Genomic DNA, 20807 nt, shown 5'->3' with positions numbered 1-20807 from the left:
TCTGGGAGGACAGTGGCACTATGAGAGGCGATTGAACTGGAATTGACAATGCTTTGTGTTGTATTGATCTTGTGGTTTATGTTTTGCTTTTTTTATGGTTGTATAGGAGAAGTGGGGTGGTTTTCTCTTGGTTTTTATACCCTTTTATGTTACAGGGTAGTTCATTTTTCATCATTTACTTACATTCACGTCATTCTACACCTGTATGACTTTCATTTTTCTGCAGAACACAAGAAAATATATTTCGAAGAATGTTGGTAACCGAACAACACTCGACCGTATTGACTTCCATCGTAGTACATATCTCAAAATATCTTTCACGCAGTTTTCTTTATTTGTAGATTTTCTTATTATAATATTTTATTTAATGATTTTTCTACTCTTTAGATTGCCATGTATGCATTTGGTAAACGTTTTCATCCAAAGTGAGATTTGTAAATTATACGTTTATCAATAAGTGCGTTCCCTTGGGGTTCGAGCCCATGATGTTTGCTAGCACACAATACCCTTCATTACCAGCCGAGTTACAGGAACTTCAGGCCACAGATATTTAATCAGTGCACTAAACTCTCACTTCTTGCTTTCTGTGTGGAAGTCAACAGTAGCTGTGGATTATGAACTCCGACAGAAGCCATATGGGCTGCCCCTTTTGGTTCTCCAATCTCCTTCTCACAGTCTCTCGCTCACTGGTCATTTGTCTTTTTGTCACAGAGTAGCCCACTCGCACCCTCCCACCAGCACAGCAGTTTGAAATGAGATTCACTTGACTGCATAATCTCTCTCCTTGAGCTCGATGCAGATTAATTGCCCGAACGGCCAACTCTCCGCCGCTTCCGCCTATACCACATCACACTTCCAATCACGTACCCCCATCCACCGAGGGAACGGCCCACGTTTCCGCTTACTTGAGTGCTGAACGATGACGTCACTGTTGGTGTTGCAACTGTACATTACCTGCCAGTGAACATCAATGCCACATTATGATGTTTTTGTTGCATTTTTAAGTCATAGCAAAATAAGTATTAAAGTATCAATTTGTATAATTCTTGCTTATTTATTTTATAAACTATAAAATCATGATATATGATTATACATAAAATAACAATTTTTTGTTATAGTTACAGTAATCTGTAAATATCAAGATTATTGACATTTATAGATAGATCCGGCACGGATTAACGCAGATTTGCCTAGGCTGCATCCTAGGGGCCCCACTTGTTTAGGGGCCTCTGATTGGCTAGATTTTAATTTTAAAATTATTTCAGAGCAAACAAGAAATCGCTCTCATTGGCCCATAAGAAATTTTACAAAAAATAAGACGGTGATTGGATAGATGTGACATTTGGGTTTCCGGCACACCCCACGGTCCAACACGATCTCACCATCCAGCTTGGCAATTCCACTATCACTCCCTCCGAATCAGTCATATTTGATGAACAGCTGTCCTTCAATGATCACATTGCAAAGACAACGCGATCATGCCAATATGCCTTATTTAACATGCTTTGCTGCAAACCTCGGTTGTAACGAGTGGATATTTCCGTCAAAGTTGCTCTTCTATCAGCTTGAATCAGTCTGCTTATTCTCCTCTGATCTCCAGCATCAACAAGGCATTTTCACCCACAGGTCTGCGGCATACTGGATGTTTTTCCCTTTTCACAGCATTCTTTGTAAACCCTAGAAATGGTTGTGCGTGAAAATCCCAGTAATTGAGCAGATTGTGAAATACTCAGACCGGCCCGTCTGGCACCAACAACCATGCCACGCTTAAAATTGCTCAAATCACCTTTCTTTCCCATTCTGACATTCAGTTTGGAGTTCAGGAGATGGTCTTGACCAGGACCACACCCCTAAATGCATTGAAGCAACTGCCATGTGATTGGTTGATTAGATAATTGCATTAATGAGAATTGAACAGGTGTTCCTAATAATCATTTAGGTGAGTGTATGTTACTGCTATTGCTAGACGGCATAGTAGCAAATGTCCGAAATAAAGTAGAGTGGAGCGAAAAATGGAAAATGCAAAGGTTAAAAGTAGCTCGCATTGGCTTATATTTGTGCTGCGGTTGAAGCAATCCTTAGATGTTGGAGCAAATGCTCATCGTGTCATCCATAATATTGCAGGGAGTTATTCCACAATGACACGCAAATTTTGCATATAAAACTGCAGGTTGCGCTCTCGTGGTGTTTGCAGTTGCAAAGTAATCAGGAATGTAGACGAAACACTGTAGTGTTTGCTGTCTAAATGTCTGTGTATCCGAGTGCGATTTGTCCCCACGCCCCTCGCAGCCTTGGTTTGGTGTCTCAACTTGATTCTATCGAACCCTGGTGCGTTTGCATCCATTTTACGTCATCACGAACGTGCATGACACATGATAATAAAGAGAACAGGGGTCAATATATTGTGTTTTTTATTCACTTGATGCTATTATGAGCAAAGCAGAGTATACAACACTTGGTCTTACTGTACGTTCGCTTACACAGCTTTCTGCTGCTTGCAAACAGACTATTTATTTGGACTATTTTAAAATCTGGAAACATGGTATTACCATTCATTTACGCTCTGATTCCACTTGCAATGCACAAAACAAATCCAAGCTAAATTACCAGCGCTATCATCTCTTGTATAGTATAACGCTTTGTCTGCCAAATGCATACACATAGTTATAATGTGATTTATTGAATTAAATACATTGTAATTTCTCCTGCAAACCGTGCTCCATTCTGAACCAAACTGCAGGCGTGAAAGGCACCTGAAAGCCACATGAGGGGGCCTCACCCAAAGAGCAGCCTAGGGGCCCCTGACCACCTTAATCCGCCCATCTTCATTAGTGTCTATTTCTATAGGCCGACCCATCATATTCGCTGATTGTTAATGTGTGTGACAACAGCCTATAGAATGTTGAGCATTCCGAGTTAGCGGAGAATACATTTATGTATACATTTCTATGGCTCCAATGATGTTACAGTAAAGAGCCCATTTTTCTGTTTTAATCAAACACAATGCACAAATAGCATTCTTATTTTTACTGGTAAATAAACTACACATGTTTTATGATTATATTTGGTTATGAAATGAGAATTGTGAAATATTTAAAAATATTTACGCATTTGCTCTCATTTCTGACTTTCCTTCCTATGTTTGATTGACCGCTGTTGAAATGTCTTCAACTTCATTTTGTAAAGACACCAGAGGGAGAGGTTGACTTTTCCCAGATCAATATGTCAATCACAGCCGCCATCAAGTTGTATTTCAGTGCAGCCGTGCTTAACACATCATAAAAAGAGAAAGAACTGAAGACCGAGCCCATCGATATGCACCGGACGTTCCACATGTCACTAACAGCATAAATAAGCATTACAGTGAGAGTAAACCTAAGGTTTTGAAATTTCAGCATCGTGCCATCAAAACAGTCACGGTTAAAAGGTCCCCATTGATTTTACTACAAACGCTGGCGTGCGTTTGAGGGGATGCACTTCTGCGGCCTGCCGCGGGTGTCTAACGCGTGCGCTCCAGGGAGATGCGGCGTGTGGAAATGATAAATGGTGGAGCTCAGAGAAGATGAGAAGTCAGTGACTGACTGCTGAAAGACGGCAGGGACATGAGCCAGAGTTCCTCAGCCTTCACCTCTCCTTCTCGCCGGTTTAATCGCCCGACACCTCACGCTCTCCATCTCTTCCTCTCCTTTCCTGCACCTCCCTCTCCTGTCCACCTAATTGATGGGCTGGAGAGGCCTTCACTCTTTTTCCATATTTTTTATATCTATCATTTCAAAGGCGATGGAGACTTGTGAAGGGACTCTCTTTTCCTCGGCCCATCTCCTCAACTCGTTTATTTTTACCCCCTCCTTTACCACAGCTCTTCTTTTTGTCATTATTCATTTATTTTCTCGTCAGATCCCCAGAGAGAAGGCAGAGACTTCAGCTCACCTACAGGACTATAGGAAGATAAAAGGGGATGGAAAGAGGATTCAATGAAATATGTAACAAGTTCTGCATTTGCACTGCAATTCCTAATGCATACATTTGATTTTACATGTCTGATGTCAGCTGTAGACAGAACCAGATGTTAAGAAACTTTCATTGTATATTATAATTTATTATACTATACTATATTGTATTATTACATTATGTGTCTCGGTGTTGTATGTGGGTTCTGGAATCTAAAGAATAATCCTTGTGTGTGCAAACACACAGCAATAAAACTCTTTACGATTCTGATCTAAAAATGAAATTGAGATCCGAAGTAATAAAAATAATGGGAGCCAAGCGGGCATGAATAAAGTGCGCACAGGCTGTGAGAAATAGAGAGAGCTGATGAATGCATGACAGACACTCCGGCCAATCAGAGCTCTCGGCTCTCTCACAGAGAGGAAGAGAGAGAGAGCGGATTCTCCCACACACGCGCACGCGTTCATCCCGAGCGGTCCACGGCAGCGCGCGCTCGGCTAGGGAATGCAGACGCGCGGTTACGATGTTACGCGTGGGACAGCCAGTCTGTGTGGAAACTTCACTGCACACGGCGGAGGCGCGGAGACATTTGTGGACTTACCTTGTTAGGTAATGTAAAATACTTTATGTTGCGTAACTCCTGTCGTGGAGGATGCGCTTGTGCTGTTATAAATGAAGGTGTCGTGGGCAGTGCGTGTGTTTGCTTACGCCTATGGAAAGTCCTTGTGATGCTTGCTGCACCAAAGTGTGTAGTGAGAGAGCAGAAAATAAGGAAACGAATGAGTTAAAAGCAGTTTCAAGGAGAGGTGGACGATTGCGCGCTATGGGATCGTGGAGTTACGGTACAGCAATAGAATATGAAGGCACTTTATATACAAGCATGACTTAATTTCTTTAGAAACATATCTATTTATGTAATGTATCTTTATTGCATATATTTTATAGTAGTGTTTAATACTTTCCACGCTTTATTCTATCCCTTCCTTATTTAGGCTACTGTTTTTTTCTTCTTACGTCTCCACTGTCTGTTTAAAAATGTATTTTCTGCATAGCTACTTTGCGCGAAGATCCACAGAAATGTATGCGCATTGATGTATCAGCAATATTGCACGCAAACTGTGCCAAAGAAGTACTTTAAATTGAATGGAGAGAACAGAAATACCAATAGCTCCACTGAGCGCGCAGTGTCTGTGTGGGTTTCGCTGTAGATCTGAGTGAGCTAAACCTGCGAGAGTCACCGTGCGTACTGACGCGCTCTCCATCAGATGGTCGTGCTGTTAACCAGCGCACAGAATCACACGCATTGGAGAGGTGCGTGTATGCGGCTTATAAGGCTTATCTTCCTACAGCCCCACTTAAAATCCCCCTCTCTGCTGGAGCTCTGAGCCGGGGTCGAGCTGTCAAGCAGACGAAAAGCGAAGGGAGAGATTCGGGCGCAGCCGATGAATGCTAATAATGTTTGGGTAGATCCCACTGCTTGAAGTTGTTGGAGAGCCGAGTGAATGTGTGGTGCGGCATCAGCCTCTTTAGAACATTATCAATTGATCCTTCTTTGGATTAAGCAGCTGTATTTTTAAAAAGACAGTTTTCTTGTTGGCACACCCTCGCATCCACGAACGCATGAAGCATAATATTGCTGTTATTACTCGGCCTGAATGGGGAGCTGTGGTTCGATACAGAGTCTGTGCTGTTAGGCTGTCAGTGGGTTAAATGGAAGATTTCAGAAGACTGAAAGATTGAGAAAGAGATAAAGAAAGCTTTTAAATCGGCGGCGAGCTGAGAAGATTCTGTTTCTCAGCCACTTCTTCTGAAATGATTCAATTTAGGACACTTTGCCGAGGAGTTGCTTGTGGGATTTGATTCTCTCTGGAGAGCAGCGGCGTTGTGCTGTATAAATCACCCTCCGCCAAATGACATACAGGCCTAGTTATGCATAATCCAGTCGGAAACATGATTCTTCTGGTTCTGCGTCTTTATTTGTCACAGCATGAGTGAATGAGCTGTTTCTTGTGAACCATTTTGTAGATTTTGTTGTGATGACTAATGCCCATGCATGAGCTTCACAGGAAGTTAACGCCTTTCTTTAAGGTGTACTGCACACAAACACAAAACAACATATCTTAATGCACATTGCTCATTCACTTTCATGTTCTACATGTTTTACATGTATTGGAATGCCTTCCAATACATCCTAATGGTACCACTGCAGTATTTTCTTGTAAAATATTGAGACCATCTTGAAAATTGCCTTAACAAGAAACATCTTATAAAACATCACATTGTTATATACAGTAAATAATAACTATTTTACAAAATAGCTAATGGTTGTTTTTGTACGACCTGTTTTTGGGCCAGTGACGATTACACCCAAAAAAGATTTGGGTTGTTTCAACCCGTTGTTGGGCCTAAATTAACCCAGGGGTTAAATTAACCCTGAAAATAGTTATATTTTATCCAACAATTGGTTTAAACAGCTAAGCAATTTTCCATTTTTGACCCAACGCTGGGTTTTAATGACCCAATATTCATTATTGAGAGTGTACGTTTAGGGGTGGGGCTCCGTTATTGCCGGTTTTCGACAAAAATTTATGAATCCTTTTTTTTTTATTGTAACAACTATTCTTATGTTAATAATTTAGTTTACATAGTATCTGTCACAACATGCACGATCAATTCAAAAAATCATTGATATAATAAATTGTCAGCATTAGTCCAATATCCTTAAATACTAATCCTAATATGGTATGAACAGCTACTGGACTTCCAGCATCACTAAATGTGCTCCCTAAGGTCCGAATAAATGCCTTCCAAGCGCCTTCTCATTAGGAGTCATTGTGTAAAATGGAAGCGACATAATGAATCAATCTTTGAACCATCCCCTTGTTAACCTCTGAAAGGCTGTTCACACCAAGCAGAGCAGAAATCCCAAATATCAATACGTGACTTAAACCCTTGAGGCATCTTAACCTGTAGACCTCTGATACTCATCCCTCAATTAATACTACTTAAAGAAAAGAAATACACAGTCATCCAAGCGCTCTGTACCCCGACGGCTCGTGACTTTCCGTAGTCCTTTATTCTTCTGCTAAACCTACCGGTGTCACACCTCACACACAGCCGGTGATGTCGTGAATTAAAGCTGATTTGGTTATGCTTGCAGGTGGCTAATGTCTGTACTTCTGCTTGTTGTGTTAGGACGTCTGCACAAGACAAACACTGCATGGCTTATTGTTAAGTGTCGAGGCTGTGATTTCAAACAGCATTTTGAAGAGACGGAACCATCATTACAGAGACAAAAAACTTGCAATGAAGTGATTATCCTGCTGTGTGAGAATGTTAAAGATGCTCGTGGTTGTCATGAAAGTTGCGATTCATCTCGGTAAAAGAGACGAATGGAAAATGAAAAATGAGTGTGGATTGTGGAGAGCTGTGACGGCAGATGCTGTTTCCCTTTCCTGTTTACTGTTATTCCATTTCCTGTTTCTTTTTATGACTTTGTGCTTTTATTTTCGGCTCTTGCTTTCGCATTGTTGGTAATGGGATTGTTTACATCTGATAACAGTCTGATCATAGGTATATGTTCAAATGGAAGGTGATGTTGAAATCGGACAGCAGGTGCGTTTGCAGCAAAGTCTGTTTACAGAAGTCGTGCCACTCGGCGGCCATGTTTGCAACGCCTCTGGCAGCTATTTATATCATAGCAAGTCCACAGTCCAATCTCGAATGGGGGAAGGCATATATTTCTAAAATCGCTGTCAAAAATCTCAATTAAACAGCAAATATCTAAAAAATTATTAAACATGACATGAACTGTATCAAAAGTTTAGTTTGTTAAGCTAAAATTGTGCAAAAAAAATCCCCTTTTCAATCCTCTTTATTGATTGACGATTAGCTTATTTTACTGGAAGGCGGGACTTACTTCGATAGAGCGGCCATATTAAGCTAGTCATTTATCGCCTTTCATCTTGATAATATTATTATCGTTGGCTTCTACATATCTACATGAACAGTCGCAGTCGGAATTTTGTGGATGTTACATATTTATAAAACCAATTAAAGGTGACTTGGTTAAAACTATGACCTGTATGACCCCCCTCTCTCTCTGGCATTTTATTAATTTCATTGCATTCATGAATCTGATGTCCACTTGGTTTCTCAAGATACCCCAAGAGATTTCCTCCTTTATCAAAGCTTTAGGATACAACATGACGTTGCAGCATGTTTTTTACTTTACATACAGAGAGTTGACATACTGTTCACCTGACATACTGACAGTGAGGCGCTAGTTAACCCAGAAACAAACATGTGTTCCTGTGGCTCGATGGTAGAGTACATTTACGTTTAGTCATTTAGCAGACGCTTTTATCCAAAGCGACTTACAAGGAGTCATAAAAGACAATAGTTCAATAGGTGCTAATACAAAGTTACTAGTTTCAACAAAAGCGAGAGCACTACCTGTTGAGAGAAGAGGGTTAGTGTACGTTCCATTTTTATATTTTTTTCTCATTTGTCTGTCAAGTATTCGCCGAAGAGAAGTAGTTTTTTGAAGGTTGTGAGAGATGTGGTTGACCGGACCGCATTGGGAAGAATGTTCCACCAGGAAGGAGTTGTGAAGGAGAATAAGCATTGCCTAAAATGTTATGGGCTTGATTCCCAGGGAACACAAGATACACATTTTTTTTATCTTTAATGCACTTTTTAAGTCGCTTTGGATAAAAGCATCTGCTAAATGCGTAAATGTAAATTTTTCATCATTTAGTCTCATGTCATTCCAAACCTGAATGACTTTTTATTTTCTGCAGAACACAAAGGAAGATATTTTGAAGAATGTTGGTAACCACACAACATTAACTCTCATTGACTTACATTGTATGAAAACAGACATATCTCGCAATATAATTTATACAGGAAGTTTTTCATCAACATGAGGATGAATAAATCATGCCAGAATTTACATTTTTGGGTGAACTCTTCCTTTGAATGAGTGTGAAACAGATGTGCATTGGGTGTTTCTTGAAGGTATACAGTATTGTGGGGCAATTGACTAAGAATGAATCATTAACATCTGTTGTTATAGAACTCCATTGATAAAAGAAATTATGCAAACTAAGGCGCAGAAAATACGGCGAACACGTGCTGTACACAATTTGCATGGTACCATTCCCCATCTTCCAGAATACAGCAGATTACCATGATCTGGTATGCTTTACTCGGATTGTGCAGCATAGCTCTGAATCGGCTCTTTAAAATCCCGATCCTGGAAGTATGCCGCCTATAATGCTCTTCTCCATCATTGGATCACTAGGAAAATCTAAAAAGATAAACGTGTTGTAAATCAAATTTTGAGACTAACTTACATAAAGAGTACATGTATTTGTATTTAGAAATAATGATGAACATTTAGTGTCTGGTTAAAGGGACAAAAAATGAGAATTCCGTCATCCTTTATTCACCCTCTTAATATTTCAAACCTATAAGACTTTCTTGCTAATGCAGAACACGAAAAAATATATTTTGAAGAATATTCAACGCCGTTCCCCATTGACCTCTATTGTATGGACACAAAATGACAAGTCAACGGGTGCCGCTGTTGAACATCCCTCAAAATATCTTCGTTTGTGTTCTGCAGAAGACTGAAAGTCATACAGGTTTGAAATGACTAGAGGGTAAACAGATGATGACAGAAGTTTCATTGTTGGCCGAACCATCACTTTAAATTGGACTGCGGGTGGTTTGTAAATCATACTCTCCATACTGCATTATAATATCATTAAAGTTGCACAACTATTTAGTGAATTTTCCACCACAACCTCTCTGTTAAATTATCTAATGCTTTTCCTTTCCACACTGGTGAGCGTAGGATAGCCTCCTTATTGAGGGATGGCTGGAAAAAAGCAGCCATGATCCACATTGCATTACCAATGCTCAGCAAGATCATCTGCACACACACACATACATACGCTCATGGGATACGAAAGCCACTTCACACGTTGTGCAGTAAATTACACTGCAGGGGAAACGTGCATTCACGCTAATTGCTCTGTAGTAATACACTCACATGCAGCCAAAGCACACACGCCATGCCAAGCAGATGACAATTGACTGTGAATCGGAAACCCAACATACAAGAGGCTTCTGGTAACCCAACCCTGAGGAAGGTTTCTTGTGACGGTGTGAAGCACGCATGCACAGGAGATGAAAGTGTGAATGAGCCACAGTCATCTTTGTATTGACTGTAAACATCACGACACAAAGTTTGTCACGTCATATGCCTTTTTTCTAACACAGTGAAAAATGAACTAAAAACGTACAGTCTTCATGATGTTTCTTTATGATGAACATCTGTATATACGGTAAAGTATAAATGACCATCAAGTATAATTTGGCATTACAGTAACTAATTCATTGTGAAACAGAGGTGAAGGTTGAAAGGTTTTGTTTCTTTGAAGTATCAATTTAGTCTCAAATGTTTCTCCTAAAATTGCATAGGAGATATAAAATAGAAACAAATTAGGTCATTGTTAAAATACATGAAGAGGATGGAGGTGTAAAATGAATGTAGATTGTAAAAATCTTTTGTTCATATTGAGATCAATAATATTGACTTTTGATTGCAGACAAATTTGATTGACAGATCTGAGCTCAGTTTGAGTCCTTTCTGGATCTCATTCTTAGGAGAGTTAAGCTAAGGTTTCCTTTTCATTTCATTGATGTCTATGAGAAATATAAATATAATATATAATAAAATATAACAATTCATAGAAAATACAAATAAAATATTAACAAAATGGAAAAAAGTAAATAAATTCTATGCATTTGCTTTTAGCTGATAAACAAATCATTCTGGGGACAGAGCAGACAATATTGCATTTTGATAAAAGATTACAAAATCGCTTTTTCCACCAAATACAAAATGTAAAGTAGTGAATAATTTACAATAAGATAAAAAATAATGTAATTTGTGTATCATATATACTCTCTTACTGAACAGTAATTGGCTAATAAAACTTTATTAGCGACACACAGTATTCCTTAAGAAAAAAAACAACGGCCGCGTGCAGACATCATAAGATCAGACTCATTGGATCAGTTTCAAAACCCTGAGCAGCACTGAAAACCATTGATCAAGCATTAACGTTTGTCAGGATGTAACATTAGAGGTTATCAGATGGCCGTTATGATCAATAGCATTGTTCCTGTTTGTGGCCGGCTGACTTCTGTCCAGCCCATCTAAGCCGGTGTTATTCACTAGAATTCCAAAGGGCATAAACCGGACGAATCGAACAGCAACAGACTATTTATACTTTATGTCTAAAAAGTAGCAGGAAATGAGGGAAAAGTCACAACCTGAGGGGACCTGAGATCTCTCGTGATGAAAGACAAGCCGCAGGTTCCCCGGGGATCCTGAGCTGACCCGTGATCGACCAAACCACTGTCCATTTTTTACTTATTATCTTACGTTCTGTATATACAGATTGAAGGGCTAAGAATGACAGTGTTTGTTTACTTTAATGAATATATGCATACTTCACAGATGTATATCTTCTCGAAGTGCTTCCTTGAATGTGCAGTATATTTAGAATACGTTTGTTTAATTTGAATTTCTAACGGCTGATTTTAAATAGAAGTTAAGAGGCATCACGGTTAAATAATATATTGTTATGCGTCTGCATGCACAGAGCTTCCTTTCAGCGACGTGTCGAGCGCTTCATCGCCATCTTTCCATTTATTTCTTCATAATTTATTTATTTTGCAATTCAACGGCAAAAACCATGATGCCACTCAACACGCTCCCTTATATATATTCTAATAGAATTTTAAAAGTACCGTGTGCCCTCTCAATTAAATAAACATTGCTTCAGGTTTTTCAAGTAATTACTGTGGGAATGAATGTACATAGAGTGGGCACTACTGATACGCACTGATGATGTTATTGTGTTTCCTAGCAACTAGAAATGCAGTGTTAAGGACCTTACAACCCAACAGGCACTACAAACACACGTAGAGTCATGTGATTATGTTCTGAGAGAGAGAGAGAGAGAGAGAGAGAGAGAGAGAGAGAGAGGAGAGAGAGGAGAGAGAGGAGAGAGAGGAGAGAGAGGAGAGAGAGGAGAGAGAGAGAGAGAGAGAGAGAGAGAGAGAGAGAGAGAGAGAGATGTGCTTATGTGTATCACAGGTCTGAAAACAGGAGTGAAACAGTGAAAGTGACCTATTAGTTAGATATGGTGACCCATACCCGAAATGTGACCTCTGCATTTAACGCATCCAATGGGTAGAGAACACACGCACTGCAAGTCCTGAACACACATACACCTGCAGCAGTAGGCAGCTATCATGGGAGCGAACGGGGTATGGTGGCTTGCTCAAGGCGACCTTCTGGTCACAAATCTGACTCTCTAGCGGTCACGACTGCCCACAAGAACGAGGTGTCACGTGTGAATAACATAAGAGAGGTACAGTACGGTAATGCAAAAAACTAAAGAAGGAAGAGAGAGACTTAAGATGGAGAAATCTGGCTCCAACAATACAAATGTACCGACCTCTTAACACAAAGGCACACGTTATTGTACGCAAAAGTCAAAAACGTTTAATCCCAGAGAATTCAAGTGCTTACACAACAAATTCTATGAAACAAAATATAGGGATCTAGGTGAAATGTTTTTCATTGGTAATATTCCTCTCATTCCCACTTAATACGCACTATAAGTAAATCCATATACACTAGGTTGATTTTCTGAAAAGTGTAAACACAAGCTATCATAACATTGATCTGTTTGCTTAAAAATCCATCCCAGCCCGACAGCAACATCGACCGAAGCAACAGAGTGAGTTAAAAAAATTAATTCTGCGTTTCCATTACGTGGGGCTGTAGCTTTAAATTGGAGGAAAATACAGCAAACAGACCCGTATAATTGTACAACATGTAGAGATGCAAACAGCAGGATAATTAAGTGGTGTTGGAAAAAAAACTGTTTAAATCTTAGCTGTGTTTCTGAGAAAAGATCCTTTCGATTTGGTTTTCAAGATTTTTTAGTATCTGTCCTCATAAAGACTGAATTCACTCTTTCAGAAAGTATATTTCTGAATTTATCGCTCACCTCTCGTAGTGATAATTCACAGTGCTCTTGACAATATCAAAACAAGAGATGAAACTATACATCATGCTTTTTACTCCCGTGATATCTTTCTCTTTTTAGCTGTCATTCATACGCATACACACCGCCTACATGTCTGTGCTTCTGGGCATTTTTGGGAAGACATCAGTATTGATTTATTAAAGAAGAGACATTATTTAGGAGCAGTCACATGATGCAATACCTACTAATACAGATTTCAGAATACCTGAAAGTACCACAGCGCAACAGATTATTCATGCAAACTGTATTTCATTTTTGCTTCTTATGCACACAATATTTTATAATGTATAGGAGTGCAGGGACTTTAAACACAGCTTACCGATAAGGAATACGAGTTGGAATTTTCAGACCTTGAAATGCATTATATTACATTACAAGCTTGAACTGTTAAGAATTATAGTTAAGACTATTGACATATTCATGAAGCATTATCTCATTACGCTGTGCTGAATTATTCACATACAGAGTTCGAAATGCTGTCTGTCTACCGTGGTATAGAACATTGTTTTTGATTCGGTTTTATAGGACCTCAAAACCACCAGCATAACCAAACAGGCCGTAAAATTCAGAAAAATAATGTCCGGTTATCGCAGTTACTAAATTTCGAATCGATTGAAAAGTCACGGCACGCATCGATCAGCGCGTCCGAGCTCCCGGGTACTCGAGCTCGCCCCACCCTCTGCATTTTCTCTCCATCGTAAGAACCCTTGTGCGGGGCTTGAACTGCACAGTAAAGAGCTTTTTTGTTGCTTCATGATATCACTGAAACAATAACTCAACGTGTGCTGCAATGCAGCAAGGGAATAAGACGGCGAGCGAGAGAGAGAACGGGAGAGAAAGATGAAGAGAGTTTTAAAGGTAAATAGACTGTCAGAGTGAAAATGGCTCTCTGCTGAGAGAAGCAGATGGATACTGTCTCTGAGGCTGTGTCCTGGTTCTGTGATGAGTAAAACAGGAGGATTCCTGTTCTATCCCCTCCCTCCCTCCCTCCTTCCTCTTCTCGCGTTCCTCTCTCTCTCTCCCTGTCTCCATCAAAAGTGTGCCAGATGGGATCCGCTTGTGATTTAGGCCACTAAACTTGAGCTGAGACCTTCCGCTTTATGTCGCTCTGCAAAAGTCCAGACTAGAGAAGTAGAGAAGAGAGCCGTCGTTTTGCTCACATCTGAGGACAAGAGAACAGATGTGAAAATGGGGAAGCTGAGCCAGACGAAGACAAATCATATGCAGAGACGTAAAAGAAAGTGGTCACAGAGAACCTAGAGCATGTTTTTTATGTGCACAGACGAACATTTTGGCGTTCAGAGGTTCGCACGTTTGTTTTTTTCAGAAACGTAAACTGTCAATACGTGCAGGTGCCGTGCAATCACTTGTGACCCTGCAACACTACGTCTGTCACTCTCTCACCTTCAGCTGCCGAAAAAGTAAAAATTGTCTCGTAACGCCACCTGAATATTCACGAGGTGTCGGTGAGAACGGTTCACGTTGTAATTTCGGGGATATGAGAATAATTTCAACTGTGAGTGTGAAAGTGAGCGAGGGCTTTCTTTGGTGAGCGTCTGCTCTTTCTGAACTTTTATGTATATTTTATGATGTACATAAGAGGGGGTGGGAGAGTTTTGGCAGACGATGCACATACATTAGTCAAGCGTTCAGAATAACCTACTGGACGGAAAGTAAAACATGTTATTATGATCACTTTCTAACCCAACCCCAAGATGTCTCGTTCTGTCCTGTCCCTTCAGGCTGTTTACATACGTGTACCGTGTTACATATGCACCACGCTCGCAACGTTGAACAGAACATCTTTAAAGCATTACGTTTTTGTGAACAAACATCGTATAAAAACCTTGAGAAACAGCCATTGTGTGCACCCACGTTCTCATTCCGATCTCATTAAGCATTCACGACTATCTGTATATAAAGCTTACTGTATGTTTTGATAAACATTGATACTGTGTACATGTGGAGAGCATTAACTTTACAAAGTCTCAATACCTTTGGCTTCAGTCAAAGAACCATCTCTTTCTTACTTTTTTATAATCTGAAGTACCTTTTGTGAAACAGTTAAAGATTCATTATGGAACCAAAAGGTTCTTCTATGGGATCGTTGATGCGGCTTTCTATAGTCACACTCTTGCCTAGGGCTAAATAATGGAAGCGTTTTTAATGTTAAATACACTTATGAATAAAATAGAAAAGAAAATAGCATCATCTGTTGTAGCAATGTATTACAGAAGAGCCAACTTGAAGACACAGCAAACCCATAAAACTGATGTTGAATGGATATCTTCACAATGTCCAACAATATCTCTCTCTTTACCAGTGATGCAGAGCGATTACTATTCTGTCTGTCTGACAATATGTTCTACCGAAGCCTCTTCTTTCTATCTTTGTCTCTCTTTGGTGCCTTGGGTTGTTTGACCCTGTTCTCTCCCTGTCTCTCCTGCTGTAGTTTGATTTCAACAGAGGGTCCAGACTGAGAAATAACAGTAGGTCATAAAAATACTTGCTTCAGGCAACACAAAACCTCATTCTCCTTTATATCATCGTTATTATCTGCTCTAATGTTATTGGGTCTCACTCAGTCGTCTTAATGTTTCTTTTCTATCTTTCCTGATTAATATATTAACACATTTTTAAAGGGGGGCCAATGGGGAGAGCGCCACCTACTGTTTACAATGTCATTAAACTTCACCAAAAAGTGTTTAATGCCGTGACCACACAAACTGTCATGCGTAGCATTTTCATGTCTGTCTACAGCCATTTCTTCATATGTATGTCGCAGTGTCTTCTAACTCGAGTTCTTCACTATTCCTTCGACTGAGAAAAGGATCTGAACATCGTGTTCCACCGGTTTCACTTTGCCTCTATAAATAATAGAAAATTTCTAAGCAGAACCCAATGCTGATACTGTAATCTAAAGCATAATGGCATGAAATGTGTAGCCTGCTGTTCTCTGAACATACAGTAAAGAAATTCTCTACCGCTGTATGAAAGTGTCTCTACTGGAGACCAGCTGCCATTGATTGAGCACAGCTGTGAGCCATAAGCAGTAGACTGAGAGCGAGAGACATTGAGAGAGAAAGAGAGAGAGAGAGGCGGCAGGGTGGAAGGGTGTTTCAATTATAATCACCAACACAATCATTGTATCAACGCTGTGATGGAAGAGCAGGTCGGAAGACGACAACACACATCCACACGAATTGCAGAAATTTGAATGCGATACGCACTTTGTTTCATACAGAAAGCAAAGAAAATTGTAAATAACCACCTGTGGCCTTACCAACATGCCCACCTAGTGACCCGTCTTGCCTTAAAGTGATAGATCACCCAAAAATTATTTGCTCACTACAGTATTTACTCACTCTCTTGTCATTTTAAACCTGTATGACATTCTTTCTTCTGCCGAACACAGAAGAAGGTATTTGGAATAATATTGGTAACCAAACCATGGCGACAGCCATTGACTTGCATTGGTTTTGTGTCCATACAATAGAGAATGTGAAGTTGACCTCACGCCCTATGTTGCATGTTGCAGTGGTGCCGCCATCTTGGGAGGATAAAACTCCACTGCTATTATTGTTTTGATGTGTACCGTTACTTGTTTTGTTTGATATATGGAGAAATCGAAAGTGAATGAACCATGGGCTTTTCCTGAACGACGCTGCGTAATGCTATTGGAGTTTTTAACACAGCAAGATCGATCTACCATAGATTTATTTCCAAATCAAACAAGAAAAACACTGCACTGAACGCACTAGCAGCCATCATCCCAAGATGGCGCAACATTAAAAACGGGGTGACATTGATTATTAAGCTCTATAGAAGTAAATGCGTTCTACAGTTGTTAGGTTATCAACTTCCATCAGAATATCGTCTTTTCTGTTTTGCCGAAGAAAAAGTTATACAGGTATAAAATGACATGAGGTTTAGTAAATTAAGACAAATCTATTTCTTTGAAATGAAAACCACTATGTGGTCATCTAGTACATTGGGTCAGCTGTGGCCTAATGGTTAGAGCGTTGGGCTTGTGATCAGAAGGTCGCAGGTTCTAGTCTCAGTGCCAGCAGGTCATGACTGAAGGGCCCTTGAGCAAGACACCTTACCCCTGATTGCTCTGCAGTAATGTGCCACTGTATAAAACTACTTGTAAGTCGCTTTGGATAAAAGCGTCTGCCAAATGAATAAATGTAAATGTAAATGTAGTTGTAATGTTAGGCGAGTGCCATCCTAATATTACATGGTGTCAGAAGTGGGATAAGGACTATACACACGCACGTCTGTGTTAACTCCTAGTCGTCTTTATTAACATCCCACAGGCCATGGCATTACGGATGAACCCCGTACAACTACCGTAGTCCCCGTCTTAAGCGGGCAGTACATAACATGCAATGATTACCTTAATGACTATCATTACATTGGTAAGGTCTCCGATGGCTGTTTTCTGTAATGTAGCACAAAGAAAATGTTTGTCATGATTAGCATCGGCAGTAAAATCACAGCAGTGAAATCCTGAAAATGCTAAATGATTGACACACAGACAGCTTTCTGAAAAAAAGACGTGGGCAGCTACCCCAAATCTTTTAGCTATTTACCAAATGTAGAGCTGTCACTGACAAGAGACAGGAGTGATCTCTAAAGACTCCCATTTCAATGATATCTGTCACATTTTATGTGTGAAATTCTAAGAAAATAAAATATTTTCTGCGTCTTGAAGCATAGCTAAGTTTAGGGCTAGCCTGCTGCTCTTCTTGTGCAAATTAGCTCAGCATTCCTCGCTTAGAGGAAGCACATGTCCATTAGCACGTGATGCATGTATTTATGTTTGTACTCGAGCCGTTTGAATGAGAACATTGACACTACCGCACATCATGTAAGCGTTCATTCCTGACAGCTGGATTCTCACTTTTCCTGTCACCGCTGTACTTGCTCGTTGTAATACTTGCTGTAATATTGTCTGAGAGTGAAGAGCTTGCTCAAACACGGGGATTATCCAAGAATCCAGAACAAATTTTTAAACCATGTACATTTTTAAAGGGATTTCAACTGTTTACCCTTTAAAGGATTTCCCATCTATGCCAGTCTCATAATCGGAAGCGTCCACAAGCTGTAATTGAGTCTCGCGTGTGCATGCCTGCTGATTGTGGCTGCAAATCATTTGTTCTTAATGTAGTGCCATAAGTTTGTTTTTCAAGAAACTTATGCAAATCCTTCATTGAATACCAATTATATTTGAACAGAATCTACTGCCAATCTAGAGAGAAGCAACTGAGCGGTATATTTGTTTAAAACACATTTACATTTACATTTAGTCATTTAGCAGACCCTTTTATCCAAAGCAAAAAACACAAGTTTAATGTGTGATACGTGTTATATAAATGTATCATATAACGATATAATATAAGCGATACATACACAGAAAAAACACAAGTTTATTGTGTGATACGTGTTATATAAATGTATTATATAACGATAAAATATAAGCGATATATACACAATAAATAACATAAATGTGGCACTTAACAAAACAAAATAGGGGTTAAATACAACTTAGATAAACTCTCAAATTGCCCTTGTATTCCTGAAAAAAGAGAAACTTGTTTAATGCAATGCAAGTATGTTAGAAATACTATAAATAATTATACATTTTAGTTTGTACAGAGACAAGTTGAAATTACTTTAATGTTGCAAAATATTTATATACTGTATTTCATGTAGCTTTAAATATCTTGTAACATTTTTGACCTTTTAAAGCTTCTTGAATAAACAAACAAGAAGCATGTTTTAAGCAATGCAAATATGTAAAACAAAATATAAATATGTATTACACATTATTACTTTGTTTATACAAATATTAGTATAAATTACTCAAATCTAAAAACATTACCTATTTTGTATAGCTGTACATTTATTTTCATAATGTTTTGTAACATTTCAGACCTTTTAAACATTGATTAAAGTTCTTTCAGACCTTGGAAAAGGATTTGCATTTCTATTCCTGGATTCATTCAGCTAGATATCCTGCATGTTTTGGACCTCCACGACCTGAACTCTCACAATTCGGGATTTAATAGCATGCAGTAGATCCTGTTTTTCTTCTTTTTGTTTCTAAAGCTTAATTAAAGTTTTTTATACATGCCTGGCTTAACACCTTCCCAGATAACCAGAATAACATTTTCCCAGTTTACCCATCCTTCCGTGTACCCAAATCTTACAGAATAGATAGTCGTTTTACATTAGATATGTAAATTTACTGCTAATGTAAGATGAGAAACTAGCATTGACTGTTAAAAGCCGTTCAGCTCGTGCACCAATCACTGTAAATGATCAAATCCAGAAGTACAACATGGTGGCAAGCCTCGTTAGACAGCAAAATATTGATTATGACTTGAAGCTAATTAGTTAGTGACTTACTGTGCCAGGCATATGTTATGGGTGTCTTTCGTGGAAATATCATAATTCTCTTATTTAAAGTAATAGTGATTCTAAAAAGACATTGTCACTCTTTTTTACACTCAAAATGAGGGTTTATATACTGCCAAGCTCCATAAATCAAACTCAAATGACTCTATGACGAAGAGAAATATTATCAATGAATCACAAATTTGGGTTGGTTTCTTCTACCAAGCTTTTGTCTCGCTTTTCTATACAGTAGATAAACAAAATAATTAATCAGTTAATAATTAATCAATAAATAAAAGTAGCTTGACAAAATTTTGACTGCATGAATCAAGACCAAATGTAAACTTTTTTGTGAACCATTCCTTTACTTCAGAAAAGGGTGACACAAATAAAATATGTTGGGTTATTTTAACCCATGGTTGGGTCAAGTATGGACAAACCCAACCATTGAGTTAAATTAACATAGAAAATTCTAGGTTTAGTTTTGTCCATGTGAGTTTAAACCACCCAGCATTTTTAAGAATGCAGCAAGCAATAAAGTATCCCAATTTACACAAACCAAATTAAAATTGTTTGTGCATCTCATGTTTTTACAGGAGATTCAACATGGCCGCCGCTGTGTTCTTACATCTTTGCAGCAGCTGGGCTTGAACACAGCTGCGTTCTTCTTCAAGTGCCTCTAAAGTGCATGATGTAAATGCATTTCTGCATCTACCGAGAAATGTGCGACTGAAACATGACCTTCGTTGCAGCTTTCTGGACCTTTGGTCCAGCGTCTGATTAAGTCAAGCCCCTCCAAGAGACCATCAGAGGGGGGAAACAAGGAGCCGAGGTGGCTTGTGGTTGGTGGACAACCAGGAGGAGGAGGGGGGTTTGGAAATCATCTGTATCCGTTGGAATATACCCTTTCTGGAATACCCCTGTGTATTTGGAATTTTCTGTCATTTTTGGAATATATTGGGAATTTGGTTTCGCAGTCATGAAGGTGAACCCGAGCTCTTGTTTGTGTCCTGTACTTTTGTGCCTGTGTTTTCTGGAGAGGGGTTATGAGGCGAGTCATTACGGCCAGATCAAAGGCATCTCCAGGAACCAGACCAAAGTCAGCTCCAGGAACCACAATGCAACTCACAACCAGACCAAAGACGGCAAAACGGAGGTGCACCATCGACCCAAAAGGGGATGGATATGGAACCAGTTCTTTGTCCTAGAGGAACATATTGGATCAGATGCACAATATGTGGGGAAGGTAAGAAATTTATATTACTTAAGAAATTTTTTATTTAATTTTACTGCTGTTGCAATTCTTAGTTTTTTGTT

The 20807-nt window shown here is 39.3% G+C and overlaps 1 protein-coding gene across 2 annotated transcripts in view; it reads left to right on the top strand.

Moving 5' to 3' along the window:
• LOC306905367 (cadherin-18) overlaps positions 1 to 20807 on the top strand; it is a 100869-nt gene that overhangs the window by 13159 nt on the left and 66903 nt on the right. The window contains exons 1-2 of one of the 2 annotated variants that reach the window (XM_079475932.1): positions 4399 to 4560; positions 20087 to 20736. In XM_079475932.1, the coding sequence (XP_079332058.1) occupies positions 20470 to 20736 (267 nt within the window). In that variant the 5' untranslated portion in view covers positions 4399 to 4560; positions 20087 to 20469. Of the gene's footprint in view, positions 1 to 4398; positions 4561 to 20086; positions 20737 to 20807 lie in introns of those variants that run through there. The other variant, XM_079475931.1, reaches the window with a different exon arrangement.

This window comes from Barbatula barbatula (genome assembly GCF_947034865.1).
Source record: "Barbatula barbatula genome assembly, chromosome: 16".
Classification (NCBI taxonomy): Eukaryota; Metazoa; Chordata; class Actinopteri; order Cypriniformes; family Nemacheilidae; genus Barbatula; species Barbatula barbatula.
The sequence above is the reverse complement of the archived record's forward strand: the minus strand, read 5'-3'. Positions and strand labels throughout refer to the sequence as shown.